Source organism: Lygodium microphyllum, chromosome 6, assembly GCF_053477565.2.
Source record: "Lygodium microphyllum isolate KBCC chromosome 6, Lygodium_microphyllum_v1.1.10, whole genome shotgun sequence".
NCBI lineage: Eukaryota > Viridiplantae > Streptophyta > Polypodiopsida > Schizaeales > Lygodiaceae > Lygodium > Lygodium microphyllum.
Window position 1 is genome coordinate 138373563 of NC_141140.1, and position 23301 is coordinate 138396863.

At 39.7% G+C, this 23301-nt stretch overlaps 1 protein-coding gene across 1 annotated transcript; it reads right to left on the reverse strand.

Annotated features, from left to right (window-relative positions):
* Positions 1-10593: 10593 nt before the first annotated feature.
* On the reverse strand, positions 10594-11460 carry LOC148035196 (protein TERMINAL FLOWER 1-like). The gene is made up of 3 exons (XM_087680784.1): positions 11082-11460; positions 10877-10989; positions 10594-10728 (listed from the first exon to the last, which is right to left on the reverse strand). Exons 1-3 carry the CDS (start codon positions 11458-11460, stop codon positions 10594-10596), a joined length of 627 nt encoding a protein of 208 aa, XP_087536910.1.
* Between the last annotated feature and the right edge of the window lie 11841 nt (positions 11461-23301).

Here is a 23301-nt window from a genome sequence, read left to right on the forward strand (position 1 = left end):
GTCTCTCCCTAGGGGTAGTGCTAGTCTTCTCTATTGTGCACAAGACCTAGTGCAATTAGTTTGGGAGACAGGTCGAACTCTAAGCAAGCTGAGAGTATTATCCTGCACTTGAGGACTTAAATTATGTATATACTTCGGTGCAGCTATTATGTGAGTGCTCGTGTATACTTAGATAGTACGTAGTTAGAAGACCGCAAGCTAGTTTCTCGTAACAATGTGTGGATGAAGCAAAGTTGTCCATGTTGAGAAGTTCTCGTGAAGGTGTATGAGACATCCTTTGCATTGTGACTGCACAACGTAGCATAATTGAATACAGGGACACCACACTTTCGGTAGAGCTGGAAGCTATTGGATTTGCTTTGTTGAGGACGGTGTACTCTTCATGGCCAATCGTGTGGTACTTACCACAATTGATTGCAATGGTATTAAGGCTGAGTGCAAGAGGGAATAGAAGGCTGAGTTTGTTAGTATTTAAATATTTTCTTATGTCTATATATGTTGTAATACTGTGATTTAACTTTTTTAATATTGATTTTTTGTTTTTGCAATTTAAGAGTATGGACTCACTTCCCAGTAATGATGACATAGCTCATAAGTATCATAATAGACATGATACACACACACTTTTATAAAGAGAACCTTATAACAGAGTAGAACATGTGTAACATCTTGATAGTTAGATATTTAAAACTTATTTACCTTGTTGTATGCATTTGAAATACTTTTTTGTCAGCAAATTTTTTTCAACATTTATAGGGACAAGGAAATGAGGCATGAGAAGGTGGACTAGAGGGAGGTTGTGCGCGTGCATAAGAGAAAGGAAAATTTCACTACAACAGGAACGAGGCATAGACGCGCATGTTAGACATGCAAAGTCGGGCGCGTCTATCATTGCGTCTATATGTGCGTATAAAAGAGCGTGTAAATAGACACGAATTTTGCGTCTGTATATCCGCGTAAATAGACGCTAATATAGACACGCCTTCAGACGCGCAATTATTTAACCACCTGAAATTGGACTTAATATAATAAAAAAACCAGAGTTAATAATTATTTAACCACCTGAAATTGATTCTTGAGTATGCACGTATGCGCATGATAAAAACCATAGAATTAAGAATACACATTGAATCATTGAATAAAAAAACCAGAGTTAATAATTATTTTTGCATTCCTCTCTAATGAATGGCAGTTCTTCCAGTTGACAAACCTGATATAAGTAATTAGCAACAAGCGACAGAAACCTTATTATACAATTAGTAGCAAGCATTGCAATATGTATCTCATAATTTCTCTACTTGAAGATGATAAAAAATACTTCTTTTTTATTATGAAAAATTCAATTTAGCTTTAAACTTGACTATTGATTCTTGAGTATGCACGTGTGCGCATGATAAAAAACATAGAATTAAGAATACACATTGAATCATTAAGCAAATTAAGTATGTTATAGTGAATGATCCATCTCATCTTCAATGAGATCAGCCCTTTCTAAACTATCTACTTCTAGGTCTATGTTACCAAGAGGTAACGAAACAAATAAGTCTATCCCACTATCAGATGTGTTGCTGTATTGCTTAACAACTTCATCAATATCATCGACAATCACATTATTGTCTTCTTTTGCGTTTCCTTGAACATCCTCGCGAGGTTCATCTTGTACTATATCATGCATATCATCCATTATGGTGCCATCATGTACATCATCATTAATTGTTGGATTATCATCTATTATCTCCATGTCGATAATATTACCATATATTGGTATTGAATGATTAGATATAGGGATGACATACCAGCATCGGTTATTGTTTACCATTGGATGATACACAACCTGTATTTGAAAAAAAAAAGCAAGAAACTCAAATACTTATTATTATATTGTGTATATGTATAACATGTATACATATAAAAAAATTAGCCTTTGCATATATACCTGCTCGCATTGTTGAGGTAGTATTAATGTGTCATTCTTGTTTTGGTGAAATTTTGTAGAGTCAATGATTACAAAACCACTTGGATGACTTCTGATTGTGCAATGCTCACCATTTTTTACCATATCTTTAAACCACTTCACATCCAGTACATATATAAAGAATTGTCTGAAGTCAAGCTTCAGAATATCTTGGATCAAGCCACAATAACCTTCCATGGTACCATTGGCATCCTCGAAGTGAGCAAGGACACCACAATCTTGGGTATTTCTCTTTTCATCTATATGTTGAGTTCGAAGATGTTTACTCTCATACCAAATAGCATTGAATAATGTGCACTAGTAGTAAAAGATTAAGATCAAACATGTCAATTATTTATATAAAATATAACTTATAGAAACAAATTAATTGATAGTATGTCTCACCTTTGATAAGAAATCTCGTGCGTATTCCCACTCTTCTTGAGATATATTAATTTCCTCCTCTTTTTCCATTCTCTCGATTTCCTCATGTAACCAATCTATATCAATATGACGTGGGAGCGCATTTAGATGATCTGGAAATGAGACATTACGTCCATGTCTGGTGCGAAATGCTTGTCTTTCACTTTTTCTTCTTGCCCTTGCTTCATTATATAGTGTCACCCATTTGCTCATTACATCACTATTGAGCACACAAAAACTATTTAACTTACGAAGTTCTTCTTTTGTTAGCACTTTACTCATTCATTTTCCTTGAGGTATTATAGAGGTCATTCTCAAGTCTTCATCATCTTTCCATAGTCGTGGTTGAGAGGGGTCCATTTTAGCAAGATATTTAGAGATATAAACAAGGGATGATTGCACTAACCAACCCTCAGCCATGCTTCTCTCAGGCCATGCTTTTTGCCTCACAAAATCTTTCAAGGTTTTTATGAAGCGCTCAAGAAAATACATCCACCTTGCATGAACTGCCCCACAAAGTGCGATCTCATCAATCAAATGTACGAGTAAATGTAATTGAGTAGTCAAAATGGATCGATGAAAAATTTCCTCCACCAAACAAACCACCTCAACAGATAATACTCGAGCATCTTGCAATGTGTTTGGATCAATTTCCTTCGAGCTCACATATATGTTAGGATGTACTTGAGAATTGTTTATTTTTGTGTGGAAATTCAAAGATATATAATGAAAAAATACAATGTATACATACCTCACAAGCTCTCCCATCTTGTAAATGATATCACGTACATCTTTGGATACACAATGGGATATGCTAGTAGGAAGTATGAATTGAATGTAAACCAGATAGTTGCTCCACACCTCTTTTCTTTTTCTTTATGAAGGCTCCCCTTGAGACATCTCATACATCCTCTGGGTGTTCGAAAGCTACATATTTGTTCCTTCACTATTTTTTCCTCGCTCTTTGATAACATCCAAGGTGCATGGGGTAGCTCAATCTTTCCTCTGGGTCCAATGTGTGGCCAGGCTCGTCTCATGTGACCAATGTTACGTAAATCCTCCCTTACATTAATTGAATCACGAGCCCCTATCAAGTGATCCCATAATGTAGATACAACATTTTTGAATATGTGCATGGGGTCCAACAGGTGATTGATCTTGAGTTCAGTCCAGTACGGAAGACGAAAAAATATAGAAAACTATCAAACAAACAATATATTATGTAAACAATTCATCATGCTAAATACTTTAAAGTCAATCAAGAGAAATGCACTTCTTACTGACTCATGCCAAGTGGAGGGTGGCTGTTGGCATTAATCCATCTCTCCTTCCAATCTCGAATGGTAAGAGATTGTGGAGTCATTCCATTAGTAGGGAGAACATATTTGGGATGGTTAATAGGAAGAAATTGATGATGATTGTCGTAGATAACCTTCTTTAAACGTGCCGGCCTAGAGGTAACTAGAGAGGGACCGCAAATAGGACATGCATGATATCTTGATGTGGTTAAACCTGAGCAAACAAGTGAATTAATAAAGTGCAATTGATTCAAGTCTTGATTTTCAAATATAGAATTATATACATGTACTTGAACACTCTCCGTATCCTGGAAAGTCATGCATGGTCCACAACAATATGGCCTTCAATGTGAAATCTCTAGAGGATGCAGATGCGCTTGTATCTTGCATCTCAATACCTTCCCATAATATTTCTAACTCTTCAATCAAAGGCTCTAAGTAAATGTCCATGTTATTTACCTTGTGCTTTCCAGGAATCAGAAGGGACAACATTACATGTCCCTTTTTAATTGTCATGGATGGAGGAATATTATAGTTCACCAATACCACTGGCCATGCACTGTATGATGTGCTTTTGATGCCAAATGGATTGATTCCATCCATACCTAAAGCAAATCTCAAATTTCTTGGCTCTTCTTTGAAAATGGGCCACAAATTATCTATATGTTGCCATGTCGGTGTGTCTGCAGGGATCCTCCATTTTGCATCACTTGAACGATAACTAGCATGCCATGACATGAGCTTTCCAATAGACTTACACTTGAACATAAGTTTTATACGTGGAACAATCGGAAAATGTTGCAAAACCTTACGAGGCACATCCATTGACTTCATCTCCACTTCGCATCTTGATTCGCCACAAACAGGACTCTCTCGTGTGAACTCATGAATCCCACGAAATAAGACACAATCATTGACACATGCATGGATCTTGACATAATCGAGGCCTCCCAGAGATGTCAAGTAATGTCTTGCTTGCTCTCTCTTAGTTGGCAATTTGTTTCCTTTTGGAAGCATTTGTGATAATAACCTACATATATTTTTAAAAGTGAGTTAAAAAACCACCAACATATATTTCTATCTGATTTCAAAATAGAATAATTAATATTATGATTCATAAGCCAAACTGAATTGATACCTACTTCAATTACGCATCCAAACTGATATTAATCCATCCATAAATTGTTTGCAAGTTAAGTATCTCGAGGGACGCACGAAGAACGGAGTACATACAACCTTCATACAATGGAGTAGATGATGCTACGTATAGTGGATCATCTGGCTTCGTAGAGTGACCTTCTCCCTGAACCGGTTGCGAAAATAGATGGTGTACCATGTTGTCCAAAATCTCATCCTCTACGACTTGATGGGGCATTTCATGAGGGCTACTATCATGGTCATCAGTCTCCACTCTTCTTGAAGTCTCTGCCTCCTTGCATTGATGTTTTGCAGCCTCTCGATGATTGGGAGGGAGCATCTGAGAATGTGGCACCGCATCCTGCTCAACCACAAAAAGGAGTTTCATGTATGTTGATATATATTGAGTAACATAGACTAGCAATCTTAGTGTTAAAAAAAACAATGAATACCGGTGATTTTTCTTAGTCCCATTCTCCATACAAGCTGATGTGTGACATTGCAACTCGACGTGCTCGAAAAATACACCCTCGACAACGATCACACATGCATTTAATTTTTCGTCGTAGCCATGCATCTTGATTATGAAGACGTAATGTTTCATCCTCACTTGAGGATGTGCTCCATGACTCATCAGCATGCACCGCACTAGGTGATGACGACACCATGATTAAACCTAATTCATGACAACATCAAAATATTTATCATTCGTATGTTTACATAAAAACTTCAAGTTGGCTTATTAATTATTCTAAGATCTTAATTTTAAATACACAAAACTCATCATAAATAGATTAAAACTTATGATAAGAATTCACTATCAAAACTTATCTTAAAAACAAAAAATTATGATAAAACCTAAATGCGCGTCTATATCTGCGTTCACGTACGCATCTAAATTAGCATCTATTTGCACGTCTAAGTTCGCGTCTATACACGCGTTTACGTAAAACTTAGACGTGTATATACACGCCAAAATAGACGCACACGTCAAAATTCAAAACATACTTAAATCATTTCTTTTCAAACTGCGCCTTTTCTTTCATGTGTTTGTTGCAGTTCTGAAGCTTGAGTTTAGCCGACATGCAGTCTCTTCATACCTCACCTAGTCTCTTCATGCCTCACCTCCTCATGACTCTCCTCTTCTTTCATTTCAAACACACAAAAAGGGAAAAAGAAAAGCCAAGGAGAGGAAGAAAGAGAGAATAAGAGAGAGGAGAACAAGAGGAAGAAGAAGCAAAGGGAAGAGACAACAAGCAGCAAGTAAGCATTAAGGAAGAGTAACTTACCAAGGAGAGGAAGAAGAAGAAGGAAGAAGCGCCACTACCCGCCACACCAAACACCCAAGGTGAGTCCTCTTTCTCTCTCTCTCTCTCTCTCTCTCTCTCTCTTTCTCTCTGTGTATTAGGATTTCTGATTGCATTATGTATTGCATTTTGTAAATCATGAATAGCGGTCATCGGACTGAAATTAGCCGACTAAGCGCGTCTGCCAACGCGTCTACATTTCAGTGTAGACGTAAGGATAGACACGAAGAAATGTTTTCTCTCATTGCGTCTGAGGCCGCGTCTCAAAGTGCGTGTATTCTGCATCGGAGACGCGAGAATACATGCGCTCTGCACAGAGGCTTTGACTTCAGAGTCGCATCTCCATGCGCGTGTATTCTGCAGTCTACACGTGAGGATACACGCGTGCACCAGAAGCATTGACCTAGAAACTGCGTCTGACAGTGCATCTATACTGTATCTTAGATGCGGATATAGACGCGCTCTAGACAGAGGGTTGACTTTAGGGACGCGTCTGAGAGCGCGTCTATCCTATATTTTAGATGCGGTTATACACGCGCCAGCCAGCTCTGATAAAAAATAATTTTCATTGCCTAAACAATATATTTTTGCAATGATGAATGTGACCAATCCCATGTTTGTGTTTATCAATTTTCTTATTTATGAGAAGCATTAGCACTTAAGTTTTATGCTCAATGTCTAAAGAAAGCTAGATTATTAGCACTTTCAAGTGCCATGAGCATCCATGTATTTTTTCTATGGGATTTCCACACATTTGTTTCACTTAATTAGACCTTAGTAAGTGATTACAAAATACACTTGAAGAAAATGAAAATGTGTGAGCATCAAAAGTCTTCTCTTACATAATGATTCTAGGCTCACTGAATGATTTTTCATAATGAATGTTAGATTGGATCAAGGATTATGGCTCTTTGAAAATGTTTAGGTGTGGATGAAGGTAATATATAATTTTTTGTATGCAAACAAATTTGTCTTTTTCGTGTGTTTTTTTTGTAGATGTCGCATCCTGGTTCATCTAGCAATGACCCGGATTTGGATTGCATGAATAATACATTGGCCTTGTTTGGTAGGGGGGTCAATGCATTTTTTGGAGGTTCTCCTAGTAGGGAAGACTTCATGGGAGAGATGACTAGACACCTTGGCCACTCTCCCACTATAGACGAGGTGTTCAACGTCATGTATGGAACACCTCTAACGTCTTTGCCTGGCACTACTTCCCATACTCCACGTGCAGCATATGTACATACATCGACTGAAGCACAAGCGTTAGCCGACGCATGTACATCTGCAGAAGCACGTGCATCTAGCGAGGCAGAGGGTAGTCGACAGAGAGGGAGGAGGGAGAGTCGAGGGGGAGGACGAGGCTTGTGTGAGGGTTGCCTAGGAGGTGGCGATCGATCACCCTCACCAATAGATCACGTAGAGGAGCCAGTATGCCAGTACTATAGAGTTACAGATACTGGTGGCATCTTCCATGATGATGAAGGAAGGGATGTAATGGCGTACATGAGGAGCGTCGTACATGCGATGTATAAAGATTGTTTCGTCTACTTCAAAAATCATAAAAGCAGCTTGTGGCAGGAGGTGTTGAGGGCAGTCCATAGGAGGTACCCAAATCCTGAGGATCAGCGATTCTCGGATCATTGGGAACGCACAAAAGTGAGGGATTTGCTTCACAACAAAAAATCCCACCTCATGACACGCGCCAGGGACTCACTGCAGAGGCAGGAGGAGGGGCGTGGAGCCTATAGCCAACCACCTATGTGCTACCGCATAGAGTGGAAGAAAGCCAAGAAAAAAGCAACAGAGAAAGTGAAGAGTCGCCACCACGCAGAGGCACGACGTATCCAAATGGAAACCATGGGATCGTCGCATTACGGATCGAGCGGCAGAGAGTCATGGGAGGCAGAGTTTGTAAGCATATTTTGATTTTTAGTTTTTTAAAATTTATATTTCTTTCAATTCTTTATATAATTTGTTCTAATACATTGTGTCTCATAATTGTTTGTATATATCATGATTGTTTTGCAGACTACTATCGTTGGTAGGATACCTACTCCTAGAGAGGTAGGTTACCATCGAGGCCATAACCGAACATCCACATGGCTTCACTTCTATGAGGAGAGTCTCATCACCGAGGACCAATACAACCAGGCTATGAGGATTCGACAACCAGAGGAAGTATGTTTTTCTTACTTTCCTATTAAAAGTATAGCTAATTATAACTTTTTCTCCACCATGTCTACGTAAGTAACCTTGATCTTTTGTGTGTGTAGGCGAACTCGGATGTGGAGCATAGCAAGGAGGGGGATAGCGATGCTAGTAGCCATGGTGGTGCTAGCGAATATGTTTCTTCTTTAGATTCATAGAGGAGCACCATACCTCCTCTATGGCCTTGTTTTCTTGTATATGTATTATCCATCTTTTAGCCTACTGCTTGCGGCCACGCTTTAGGTCGCAAGCACTTAAACTCCCCATGTAAATGCTTTTGATCTATAATGAATACATGGACTTTTATTTTCAAATCTCGTGCTTTTAGATCCATTGTCTTTTTCCCAAATGCACAATTTGATGTATGGGAGGGGGAAAAAAAAATCCAGTTCTATTTTGCGCGTCTATCCGCCCGTCTAAATTGCAGAAAACGCGCGTTTATAAGCGCGTCTAAAATATAGAGTATACGCGCTCATACATGCGCTAGATAATTCAAATTTAAAAAAGAAATTAAATATCTTTAAAAAAATGATATTTTTTGTTTTTCGTTCGCGTCTATGGGTGCTTTTAAAAGCACGTCTACGGGCGTGTCTATATGTCCGTCTAATTTTCCAGATAGACGCGCTGGTAGACGCACAGAATAAATTAAATAAATAACAATTTTGGTTTTTTTATGCGCTTGTATTCATGCGTGTATATGTGAGTCTGTTGTGCGTCTATTTCTGCGTGTAAATTCCTTTATACATGTGATTATAGACACGAATTTGTAGACGCGTAAATAGACGGGCGGATAGGCACGCCCGTAAGATTTTCTCTATATTCAAAAATCGCGTCTAAAAGTGCGTCTAAGAGGCCTTTTTGTTGTAGTGAAAGAGAAGGATAATAGGCGGCCTCTAAGCAAGAAAAGGATGAAGATGATAGCTCCTTAGAGGAAATATAATGTAGTGCCTGACATGTATATAGTAGACATATTATAGCCAAGAGAAAGGCACAGAGGAGGATGATGAGGCATTGAGTAGAGAAGGAATGATGATTATGGTTCCTAAGAGGAGATATTAACTAGATGCATGTAGTAGAGGATGAGGAGGCATTGAGTAGGGAAGGAATGATGATTATGGTTCCTAAGTGGAGATATTAACTAGATGCATGTAGTAGATAGTTTTTTTGGTACTAAACACATAGTAGAACTATTATAAACATTGTAGGCATAGATTTTTATGATACGTATACTATACAAAATTTAGATATACTTTATTGTAATACAAGTCAAAGTCGATAGCTTCCAATTGATGTGTGAGATGTACTTTACACAAGTATACATATAATCTTGCTATGGGATCATTTTGGATTTGTGCAATTTCTTATTCGATTTGAAAGAGTAATTACAAAACAAAGAACACCCAAGAAGCCATTAGGAGACTCATGCATGCTATGCAATTCTAGAACCAACAACTCCCTTGTTCTTTTTAAGAAGGTGAGTTGCATCTATTAACTTGTTTATATATATAAGGAAATTTCAAAAAGGGGTGCATATAAAAGCACATTTATTTATGCACTTGGTAGTCGAAAGATACACGGTTTTATACTCAGGTCATTTTGATGCATGAATAAGCATGCCTAAAGACGCTTCCATAAGTACTTTTCTAAATGCATAAAACATCTCTATTCATTCATAAGTTGACCTATTTCCTCATAGTGAAATCAACACGTATGTCTATGAAATTTTTGCAATCACACATGCATGTGGGCCAATGATCAAGGTTGTTAGACCATCCAATGGACCGAAAATAAATACTTTGAAACAATCTGATTCTTGTCTACTATCCATGCCGATGGTGTTGTATCCGTCACATACAATAGAAAAGTGAAAACAATTTCTAGTAGGATGGCATCAACATGGGAGACATCATATTATCCTTTGCATTATTTGATAAAAACATTAAAACACATTCAGTGGGAGACATCATATACTTGGCAACTTGATACTTTGTAGCCAAAGTAGTATCGCGATTTTCCATGGAATGAGATCCACATTAATGAGAACTACCATGGGATTGTACAAGTTTAAGATGGTGAGTAGCCTGTATATATATTCTTAGTTTTTGAAAGACTAGACTGATCATAATAACAACAGGATGCAATTGTGAAAAGAAGTTAAGGTAATTAAAAACCGAAGCTGATAAGAATACAGCTGGATTAAAACTATGGAAATGAATTTTGACCTGGTTGTTGGCTTTGCGAGTTACGAGGATTGAGGTTGTAACTAGGCGGGGGCATCAATATCTACTGTGAATAGCTTTCCTGCAATGGGATATCCAAGATTGTACATTGTCGTGAAGTTGCGGGTGTTGAATAGAAGAGGACTTGTCACGTTCTTTACGTTCTCCATCGGAGAACCCTGCATCCATCCAAGGGTAATCGAGACCACAAGGCAATCATCAGGAGAAGGGCATCAACGTTAGGCAAAACTGAGAATCATTCACGTTAAGATTTTGATGTGTTGTAGATGTGAGAGGTATCACGTCTATGCAGTGAGCTACACGTACCTGCTTAAAGAGTAGACTGTAGTATCGATGGATCCCGTATGGACCATTTGCAAGGGATGTGGGCTTCGTAGGGTGTAAGTAGTTGAAGACTGTAGTGCCCTTTTTCTCTACATCTGCATGGTAAATTAAACCATCAAGTAGTTTCTTTGGTTGCAGACAGTAGACTACTTACTAACAGATTACTGCATGCAACTTCAGAACTCACGAGTACAGTCTCTAACCACACAATGGTCTGCACCTAGAGAATTAGACGAAGACGAAGAATCTGCATGATCGTGCAGGAAGGGCGGGATGATTATGTTGGAGACAATCCAATGGACGACGGCGCGGCCAATGGGATGCGCAGGGTTGAAAGCATCAGGGTCGACGATGAGAAAGGTGAAGGCATGGCCGCGGTAGCCAGGCAGGTCGGACCCGGAGACTGTGACGACGGGAGGGAGGGAGGTGTCGTTGAAAGAGAAGCGCTGCCCGGCCTCCCGCACGCACTTGCGGCCGGCGTCAAAGCACACCGAGAGGCTGATGTTGGGGGCTGCGCCGAACGAGTCCAGCCACGGCGGGACGATGGAGTCCTGCAGCAGCTGCATATTCCCGCGAATATCATGATTGTGCTACATGGAAGACGATGCAGTAGAAGCTGAAGAATAAGACGCATCGTTAATCCGCAGCTGATGACGATGACCGGAGCTGCAGATCACATCTTGAATCGCTATTAAACCAAGAAGAAGAAGAAGAAGAAGATGGCGGCGAAGAGGAATCAGCTGAAGCTGATCAGGGGTTATAGCCATCATGCCGGCGTTGCACGTACGATCAATACAGATTACCGATCGAAATCGAGGCCCATGCTGTAAGTACATCAGAGAAAGTTAGCTCTCTCTCTCTCTCTCTCTCTCTCTCATACTCTATGGCCTAAGAAAATTGCAGAAGTCATGCAGCCTGACGAAAAGAAAATTGCATGCATCCTCTGAACGAACTAGAAGTCATGCAGCCTCAAGAAAAGAAAATTGCATGCATCGTATGCACTATGGCCTCGGAGAGGGGTATGCATATGAACGAAGTAGAGTCAAGCAGACAAAGGAAGAAAAGAGGGCAAGGAACACTTTAATAAGCAAGGGAGTAATCAATCACGTTTGAAATCAGTCGTGATAAAATAGAGGATGAATGTAAACCTTCTTTGTAGAATACAAAGGTAGAAAAGGAAAAACAGAGAAAGTTGCCTAATAACACAACTGGACACACATTATTGTAATGTATGAAGAAGTCTAATTACAGCTCCAAAATATACACAAAAGAATTAAAGAGAAATAGAAAACAAGACCAAGAAGCAAAACCATAGCTAATATATACAACTACTTTGTACAATAACAAGGCAAATAAGAGAATCAAATCAATCAAATAAACATAGTCAATTGGAAGAACGCAAACTTGCAAATCATGCACATTGATGTCAATATCATCTAGCCCACGACAAAGGATATGAATGTTGGGATAGACATCTCTTTGCATACTATTTACTAGCAAGTGCTCAACTTACCTATAGCAAGTTGTATGGTATCCAATCTCTAGATGTTACATATTCAAAACTTCAAAATTTCTACTTACGCTCTTCAACATACATCATTACAACAAATTCCTTTGCATGCAACTTCTTCAGTGTACCATAAAAAGTAGTTAGTTGCTCGATCTTTAGATCCATAATTCTTTAGGACTCTCTCATGTATTGGACATTCTGTAGGCATAATAATTCTCATATGTTGAATGAAAAAGCTATATTTAGATTGGGAATTCAAGCTAAAAATAATTGATTTTGGAAAAAGCAACTTGAAATGCTAGGGATCTATTATGCTCATAAAACATGCTGTCATCACTCAAGCGAACTGAACCAGAGACAGTGCGGTAGGAATGGAACCACTCACGACATGGTGTAACATGAAATGAAGCACCAGAATCTAAAAGCCGACACTGCACATACATAGAGTGAACCTTGATCAACGACGTAGCATCACAAGAACTAGCTGCAAATATGTACTCCCCATTGGTGTCATCAGTTTGCATGACATTTATCTGCTAGATTTTCACACTAGATTTCACAGGCTTAATGCTATGATTAGAGGACTTTTCCTATATTTTGTCTTTCCCCTTCTCATTGCGCTTCTCATTGTGCAACTCTTCACACTGTGGGCATATATGACCCTTCTTGCCGCAATGATGACATGTCACATTAGCATTTCTCGCATGAGACTTCCTGCGTGACTTACCACGTGACTTAGACCTAGACTTCTACGAGTCTCTGTCATGTCCGTATCCATGGTCATTCTTTCGATTACCATCTCTGCCTCTAACAATCAACACATGCAACACACGAGAAGCACCCAAGTTCTTATGGTTGATCTCTTCTTGCACAATAGCACTCTCTGCATCAGGCAAGTTCAAAATAGTAGGAGGAGCACATAAGGTAGTATGGAATACATTCCATGACTCGCTCAGAGTCCCAAGAAAAAACAATGGAGTAACCTCATCATTAAAGGTAATACCTTGCAAAGTCAAGTTTTTGAGAATAGCATGGAAGTAGCTCAAATGAGCAGATATTGTCATATTCTCCAGCATGCACAGGTCCATAAGCTGCTTCAACCAATATATATGACTTACTGGACTTTTCTTGTTATAGAGGTTCTTAATTTTATCCCAAAGTTGCTAAGCACTTTGTGCTTCCTCAACCACATTGTAATACACCTGTTCAGTGAGAGACATGATAAGGGTGGACTTGCATAACTCATCAAGCTCATCCCATTCGTCTCATCAGTCATAGTTTCAAGCTACTTGCCATGCATACTTAGTGGCTTGATCTGAAATTTCTGCACCAATACATGCCGAACTTAGCTCTTCAGATAGACATAATTCATACCATCAACCTTAGTGATATTGAAGATAGCAACGTCAATGGAAGAAGATGCCATACTGTAGTCCAAAATGGTGTATACAGTTCAAAACTGCTTGCTGTTTTATGCTGTAAATAGCCAAAATACCACCAAAACCAAGACAAAATGACAACGAACTAGTAGCTAATGATGCTACCCACCAAGTACCATCAAAGGTACACAAAATCAAGATGATTCAGCATGAAAATTTCATGTTACTCCGTGCATAACTGCTTGCTGTAAAAAATTTTCAGCCAGGTACAATGAGAGCAAACTATAGGCAAAATGAATGCACCAAGTCAACCACCACTGACTGTCAAAGCATAACTATCATCAAGCAGACATAAATCAACATGTGACAACCATATGGACATCGAGCAAATACCCAAGCATGTCAAATGAATCTCTCAGTAAGTGGGCACAACCCTTGTGTAATAGGGCAAAGTGTACACAATACTGCAAGACCTGACACAAATAAATATATGCTCAGAAAGTACAAAGCCCAAATCAGTCCAAATACATTTGTGAGGACCACATTATATCAACCATGAAACATCCAAGTGAAGATCCCAATCTCAAGTACCTGAATGATCAAGTAGCATAAAGCGCTTGCTTAATGTTTGCCAAGCATATCAAGACACTCCCACTGGCACAAAAGCCATAAATATCAAGAAAAGAAGCTGTAAAGATCAAGCATCAATAAGACCTCATGAGCATATAGGCCATATAGCATCCGTACATAGCATCCATAGACATCAAATACATCCAAACTGTAACTCTGGCAAGCTGTAAATATCAAGCATCCCATTGGCATAAAAGCCATAAATATCAAGAAAAGCCATAAATATCCAAGATCAAGCATCAATAAGACCTCATGAGCATATAGGCCATGTAGCATCTGTACATAGCATCCATAGACATTAAATACATCCAAACTATAACTCTAGCAAGCCGAGAAATAGTCAAGTAAGCTGCGGGCAAAGCCAAAGCAAGGCTCAGTAGCATCCAACTCCAAACAATGTAACGGGCCAGTAGTAGTGGCATAGGACATGCATGTCAAGACGGCTCAGACATAAGCAAAGTACATGTCATAAGTACATCAAAGATGAAGATCCCAATGCAATGCAAAGTGAGCTCAAGCTCAACCAATGATTCGAGAGAAAATACAAGCTCTATGTCGATCCCCGAGTACATCAATGTATACATCCAAGACATAGCCCAAATGCAATAGGTATATCCAAACATAAGCAAAAGAAATTTAGCCTTGAATATTCCAGTAGCAAATAAACATCCAAAACTGAGCAAACAATGGCTCAATCCAAGCTTAAAACCATAGAAAAACCATAGGTATACTTTCCCGTATGTATAGGCACCAACCGGGCATAATCGGTCATCAAATGACTATGTAGCATGAGCATAAAGTGTAATGACAAAGGACTGCCCTATTTTGGGCTGCCTATGGACTATGTAAAACAATCAATGATTGGGTAAATTCAGCCCAAAAAGCATCTCACATCATAGGCATACATTCGGGGTGCATTCAGGACCAATCGAGCAACCAATGTCAATACCAACCAAGCATAAACATAAAGTGCTGATGTAACACTGTTTGTGATTGCGTGTGGACTATGAAAAATAATCTTGGATTGAGGAAAATCAGTCCAAAAATCAATGCCAATGATAACCACCAATATCGAGCATCAAGGGGGTATTCCCAAGTGCCAAATGAAGTGTTTTCAAGCTGCCAATAAGTGCCAAGGGAGGGCTGAAGTGAAAAACAAATTTTTTGCAAGTCTTCAAGTTGGTAAAAATTGATTTGGGGCATGTGGAAGGGCTGGACAAGGTCAAGGAAGGGTTGGGGGAGTAGTCAAGGATCCCCAGGAGCTCCCTCTTGAAGAGCAAAGTCACCGATAGAGAGTAGGCATCACAAGAAGCAAGAGGACATGACTGCCCTACTTCACAAAACGTATGGACCACATGGTTACGGTGCTGTGATGTCAGATATGTTAAGAAGGAACTTAGTGAGACACAACTCCCTTTGTCATCATCTAGTGGGAGTGGGGCAAAAAAGTTTGTTTGTAAGGAAGAACTGGAAAAAATTCTATAGTGGTTGTTGCTTTTTTTTATAAAAGCCTGACACATTTTAGGTGTACTGAAGGCAATCAATGGGAGGATTTTGAGTGTCTTAGGTGGAATAGGATTAGATGGCTTTCTATTTCTAATGCCAATGCCCTAGTTGCTTTTATGTTGATTTCTTTATTCAAGTCAATTCAAGCTACTGAGTGGTGCAAAAAAGCATTAGTACTCCTCATTTTTAGAATCATTTGAAGTAGATAGACACGATGAAGACAATCATTCTTTGCAACAAGCTATCTCAGCCCAGGTCATATCTCATAGCAATGGATGCCTTAAACCCTAATAGATAAGCATCCTATAGAATTTTATATTACTATTGCTAAGTTTTCCCAGCAGACTTATACATGGACTCGAAGAAGGACTTTACTTTTGTCATTTGATGTCCTTTATGTTGCTTGCAACTTTGTCTTTAATCAGTGTTGGCCTATAGTATTGCTTTCTTATTCATATAGCTACTCTTGGGTCTCTTGAAGCTTTGACATCAATTCCTCTCTCTCTATGTTTGTCTCACGCACTACAGGATATAGGCCTTATACAGACGTTAAAAGCGACAAAAATGTAAATAAAGAAATTCGCCCCTGTCGTTGCAAAAAGTGTCGTTATTGGCAACGCCATAGAACAGTCGGTATTAGCATTGTTATCAGCGTCGCTATTTACATTGGTATCAGCATCGCATTTGCGACACTGATACCGACGCAAATAACGATGCTGATAACAACACTTTGCAATGCTAATAACAATGCTAATAATGATGCGTGCAGTAAATTTGCGATGCTAACAGCGATGGTAACATGGATTTTTTTTTTGTGGTAGGACAGTTGCCCTGCCACATATAGCACTATGTACTTTATTTGGGCCATACAAAATAGTTTCATAAATGTGTACAATGCTTATGTAAATAAAGACAAAGTGTAGTTAAATCATAACACTGATACATGAAATAAATACATGATCACATAATGAAAGCAACCGGTACAATCATGGCAAGTTATCACTACTACATAGAAAATGTCTACACAAATCACGTGACCAAAAAAGAAGGGTATGTGAGCTACAGGGATCCAAGGGCGAGCTATAGATCATCACCATCCGAAACCTCGTCCCGGCGCAAAGAAGCATCGAATGAACTCTGCAAAAAAAGAAACAACTACACATCAGTCCACTATACAATAAGGCATTCTAATTAAACATGGTAACTACAAACAAGAAAGATGAGTGACTTACAGGGCCACCACATCCATACAATCGATCTATCAATGCAGTGAGACTGTGCCTCTCTACATATCGAGTCTCAAGGCCAGTCGGATTGCGATTTGTAATGGAGTGCTGCAAAGAAAATAAAATACAATAGTTAGAAAGACGATTGTCAGTAAAAAGGATATTGCAAAAAAATAAGCAAGAAAAATTAAAAAAAAACTTACAAAGTCCTCGAGATATGTTCTGTGGCCGCCACTCCCTAGATGATGGACCACTTTGGCCTCTAGTCATGCCCTCACCGCCTTGTGTTGCTATCTCCAACGTCCTGGAGAATCTATAGCCTCCTCCTTGAATCGGTGCCAGTTTTCCACGTCTAGCCACTCGGGCTTTGCAGCCCCACTCTTGAGTGCCTTGCATGTGTTCGATCGTCTATGTGATATATATGCACGCATGCACTCCATCATCCAGCTCGTAGAAAACCTATCTATTGTGGTTGGTACCGGAAACTCCTCATGCAAGGATGCTACTATGTAGTCCTTGCTCCCCTTTCGTATGTTCTTCCAATGATCAAAGACGTTGTGTCGAAAAACTTGTTGGCACAACTCTCTCATGAGAGCCATCACCCTCCTCCCTCATCATTCATGATGATGGCTCCTGACCTATCATCTACAAGGTAGGCATACCCCTCTGGGATATGCCTAAGATGGGTCCTCTCCCACCTGCAACCACACTCCTGGGCATATCTAGGAGACCCCTATACATCTAATGTACCGACTGGGGTAGTATCTATCAGAGTAGCACCCATAGGGGTGCTACCTACGGACGACTGAGTAAAAGCCGGAGTGAGTGGAGTAGACGTCTCCACAAGTGTGACAAATCTTGGAGGTGACGCAACTCCAATAAAACGACGAGACGGAGACACCGCGTCCGTGCCTCCGCAGCAACCACCTGAGCCACGCTCTCTAAAACCGCCACGAGAGTGAGGAGTAGCACCTATATCATGAGTCGATCGCAGGCTCACTGCATCCGGATCTCTGCAGCATCCCCCTGAACCACTTCCTCCATCTAACCCAAGTCTGGAGCATTGACCTTATCTGCTCAAAACTGAAGCATCAGATTACACCAAAGTAGATCTAATAGAGTGGCCTGACGGTGTCTGAGACAACTCCTGGTTCGCCATATCTCTGAATCTCACCATCTGATCTGGAGACATGCATGTGAAGATCTCCTGTAACTTCTTATTGCTCATCCCTCGACTCATCCTGATGATGTAAGTATCCACAAAGGTCACCTACACAGATAAAAAATGATGTTAGCATAATCAATTTAAATAATACAAAGCACAGTAATATAAATCTTTTAAAAATTATCTTACTTAAAATGTATATCTTATGTACCCTTATAAGTGATTCGTCAACGAATTGAGTAGCTGGATGCTTCAAGTATGAAGTATTCTATGGTTCCATGTCAATCTCTTGACACAACTCGGCATACAGTGGAATGTCGATAGACATGTCACCACAAAAGGATGAGTCAACCTCGTTCTCAAAGAATTCTTGGACTCCTGTATTTCCATCATTGTCACTCGAGGCTGGCTCGTCTTCTTTCGGTGGCCTCCACCCCTTGCAATATCGACCTTTCTATTTGCATATTGTCCTAATCTATGCTTGGAACATCGCTTTGATCATATACTCTTGCACTTTGGGGAGCTGAAGGTATAACATACCACCATTGAGGTTGTTAGGAGTTTGGATAGAAGATTACTTGTTCACAATCACGTACAAGAGAGATTTAACTATTGTGACATGTACCATGTCGTAATACAATTAAAAAACAAATGAGTTCATGCACTTGTTCACAATGGGACGGCAACATAAAGGTGCCATGCAAATCCGTCTATTTTTTTTCGAAATCTATTTCGAGAAATCTAGATGGACCTCATCAAACTAGTGCTTTAGCTCCTTCAAGTACCACTTTGAACCACTGCACATCGAATAGTATCATAGAGAAGCTATGGTAATCCACCGTAACAATACTTTGCAAGTTCCCAAAATACTCCATCTCATCTATAATCGTGTTTGGATCCGTTGCTCGTTATCGACTCTCTTGCTCGAACCTTGCCATGATACCACAGTCTGTTGTGGAGCACATTTTGTTAATACGCTCCACGAGAAAATGCCATCCGCGTGACCATGCTACACTATATATTTTGTAATCTAAATTGAAACACTCAATTAGTTATCGTATATAAAATATAGATATGGCAAACCCTAAACACATCATCACCTTTGGACTACATCTCCTCGAGAATTTTTACTCCTCGGTTGAGACATCTGCCCCATCGTGAGATGCTATAGTAAAAGCTCCATGCAACCATCACGTTGACATAAACTGCGACATCTCCTCCATGCCCTCGGGATATCGAATTGGTCGATGGCACGTACTACATTGAAATTCAGATCGTGCTTCTTCTCGATCTTACCTAGCTTACTGGTACCTAGCGAGCCACATCTCCATAGAGGCATGGTACAACATACAAAAGCGATTCACTTTCTTCTCCATTGTAGCATCCATTCTTTTTTCTACCCCATTTCCAACCACCACATCTCCGATCAGTCTATCATCATCCTTCAGTGACCATAGCATACTGTTGTCTGAATCCACCGTTGGTAGCCATTGTGAAATATGCACTAGCACCTCAGATACCAACCAACCTTCAACTATGCTACCTTTTAGCCGAGCTCGTTATCGCACAAAGCCTTTCACGATTTTCATGAAGCGCTCCAAGAAGAACATCCATCGCGTATGGACAGGTTTAGCAATCTCCACTTCATCTACAAGATGCACAAGAAGGTGGATTTGTATCATGAGCATGTTGGTAGGCAGGTATTTCTCAAAGAGATAGACCATCTCCACTGCTCCCTGCCTCGCGGATTCAATTGAGGACGTTTTAATCTTCTTCTGTAAGATCCATTGCACTAAAGTCGACAACCTGTAAATTTTTCCACGTATTTCTGGAGTAAGGCATCCTGTGATCACAATCGGTAGTACAAACTATCACAAATGAGAAAGAATTATGAACAATGACTACACTCCAAATAGCGAAATACGCAGGCCACTTATAATCCATTCGTAGTACAAACCTGACATATCTTATGCCAATCATGGGATTTTAGCCCTGATAATTGGTCGTCTTTAGAAAACCTAGACTTGAGAGAACGCATCATACCCGTCGGAGTCTGGATAGACTTGACTATTTGCTTCACAATATGCTCTTATTTAGTGGACAAAACCCAAGGAGCGCAAGGTAGTTGCAAGCAACCATCAGCACTCGACTGCGGCCAAAGCGCTTCCATCTTGCCTACCTCCTTCAAATCCATTCGTGCCCCTATAGTGTCTCCCTTTCCTATGATGTGGTCCCATAGCAAGCTGCCCACGTTCTTGAAAATATGCATGGGATCCAATAAGTGGTTGATCTATAAATGGGTCCAATATGGCAACTCGTAGAAAACTGAGAACCGTCGCATTCCATTTGGATGTGACTCCTGTGGGCCATTCTCAGCTCATACCAGCTTTGGGCATTCATACATGTTGGAGGTTGTCCAAGAAAACCTTCCTTGAGTTCATGACCCTTTGGTAAGAAAGCAGCATGTCCTTGATATACCATCTTCTTCATGGTTTGTGACCTTCGGGAGTCTAACTGTGGCCCACACAATGGACATGCATGATAACCTAAGAGAACCAGACCTATCCCAACACCTCTATCTAGTGAATACAAACTTGAACAAGCTATGATAGATATTACCAACGAGAACGGAAGCCTACTTACCTGCACACTCTCCGAATCCTGGAAAGTCATGCATCGGAATGGCTCAAATATTGGCGGACCATCGACCATCGCACTTGCTCATATCTTGTATGGTGACCCTCTCCTCCCACAAAATCTTAAGCTCATCGACCAATGGACAAAGATATACGTCCATATTTTTGACTTTGTAGCGGCCGGGAACGACTAAGCTAAGGATGAGATGTCCTTTCTTCATAGAAAGCTATGGAGGGATATTGTAGTTGACAAGGACTATAGGCCACATACTATAAGAAGTTGAACGCAGACCGAATAGATTCACACCATCCATTGCAAGACGGAGTCGAAGATTCGTTGGCTCTCGGGCGAAGCCTGGGAAGGTAGAGTCAATGTGGCTCTATGCGCGTGAATCTGTTGATATCCATTGAACTCCATCTGTGGACCTATTCTGCACATGACACATTGTCAAGCTCACCATACCAGATGTACGAAACATGTGGTTTATGCGGGGGATCAGCGAAAAGTGTCTAAGAAATTTTTGAGGGATAGATTGCCCTTGCAAGTCCTGTCGATACCTATGAGGACCACACTTTGGACATGTCTCCATAGTCTCATATTCAACTCAAAACAATATGCAATCATTGAAATATGTATGGATGCTGTTGTAGTCTATGCCAAGCTTTCGTAAAACATGTACATCATCATGAGACTCAGGCATGGTATTTGCAAGTGGTAATATATGATACTTCAGTAACCTTAAAAAAATCATAAAACACATTGAAAAAGCACAAATGTTTTTAATGATAGTGCTAAAAAGAAATCAACAAAGCGTACGTACAAGGTACCTGATCAACTCGGTCACACTCGTATCGCTCCACCCGTATTTTGCTTGCACACTTAGGAGTGCAAGCATTGTCTTCAAGCGAGATACTCGGCACCCATCATATAATGATATGGATGCTTCCTCTCTAAGCGAATCATAAGTCTCGACATCCATGGGCATCAATGCATCGATCATTGCCTCCATCTCACGCTCCAAGATTGTAGGTAAGGCTGGAATGTTGCGTGTCTCCTCTGGTATTGACGGTATAGATTGGGTAGTACCTTCCAAGTGGTGAAGTGGCTCATGCACTCCATCCATCACATGCCCACGAACTCTTCTACCTGGCCGCAAAGGGTGCACTTCTCCTTAGGACAAGACGTCACCTCCCTAGATAGAACATTCGCCAGCCACACCTAATGTTTTTGTATATGGTATTCAATTAGCTTGCGAATACAGTGCATGATTGATATACACTTTTCTTACAATTTTCTCAAAATCTGAGATCACTTGATTAATGATCTCAGATTGAAACTCGTCGAAGCGTTGTATGTGTTCTATAGAAAATTGACGTTTTTGTCTAATTGCCAACTTACTTTGAGAGCAAGGACCTGGGACACACTGATTAAGATACGCCTCGCGATCTTGAACATCACGACCTTCATCGTTTTCCATTTTGTTTACGTCACGACAAACAATTTGTTTTGGTTATCATTCTTTTTTTCTTTCTTAAATTGTATGAGAAGGGATTTCTTCTCTTATAACTAAGTAAAAATTAATGTATGTAAAGTCTCCACCCACACACCCACCCACCCACAAATTAACGTATGTCAAAGTGTTTCTCATCTTGTGGTATTGCACCAGACCTCACCGGACCTCGCTACCACTCTCTCTTTGTTTTTTATCCATTCATTATCTCCTCTCCTTTCATCTCTCTCTCTTTTTCTCTTTCTTTATTATGTTGTATGTTTATTCCCTCTCTCTCGTTCCTTCTTCCTTTTTCTCTTCCTCCCCCTCTCTCATTTCCTTTAATAAAACATATATCTCTCTCTCTACAACAACAACAACAACAACTACTACTACTACAATAACAATAAACAAGAAAATAAAAGAAAAACTACTACTACTACTACTACAATAAACAAGAAAACTAAACAATAATAAACAAGAAAAGAAAAAAAACAACTACTACTATAACAACAACAAACAAGAAAACTACTATTACTACTACTAGTACTAGTACTACAATCACGACTATGACCACCACAACAACTCTCTCTCTCTGTACTACTACCACTACCACTACCACTACTACTACAATAAACAAGAATAGAAGAAAAATCAATAACAACAACTACTACTACAACAACAATAACAACAACAACAACAACAAACAAGAAAAGAAAAGAAAATTACTACTACCACTACTACAACAACAACAAATAAGGAAACTAAACAATAAAAAACAAGAAAAGAAAAAAAACTACAACTACAACAATAACAACAACAAAAAACAAGAAAACCACTACTACTACTACTACGACTACGACTA

Bases quoted from the DNA above. Each gene is read 5' to 3' on its own strand.
- LOC148035196 (XM_087680784.1), bottom strand. From the start codon at position 11,460: ATGCAGCTGCTGCAGGACTCCATCGTCCCGCCGTGGCTGGACTCGTTC. The intron at 10,990-11,081 runs GTGAGTTCTGAA...TTTACCATGCAG, and splicing joins TGTGGTTAGAGACTGTACTC to ATGTAGAGAAAAAGGGCACT. The intron at 10,729-10,876 runs GTACGTGTAGCT...GGATGGATGCAG, and splicing joins ACAGTCTACTCTTTAAGCAG to GGTTCTCCGATGGAGAACGT.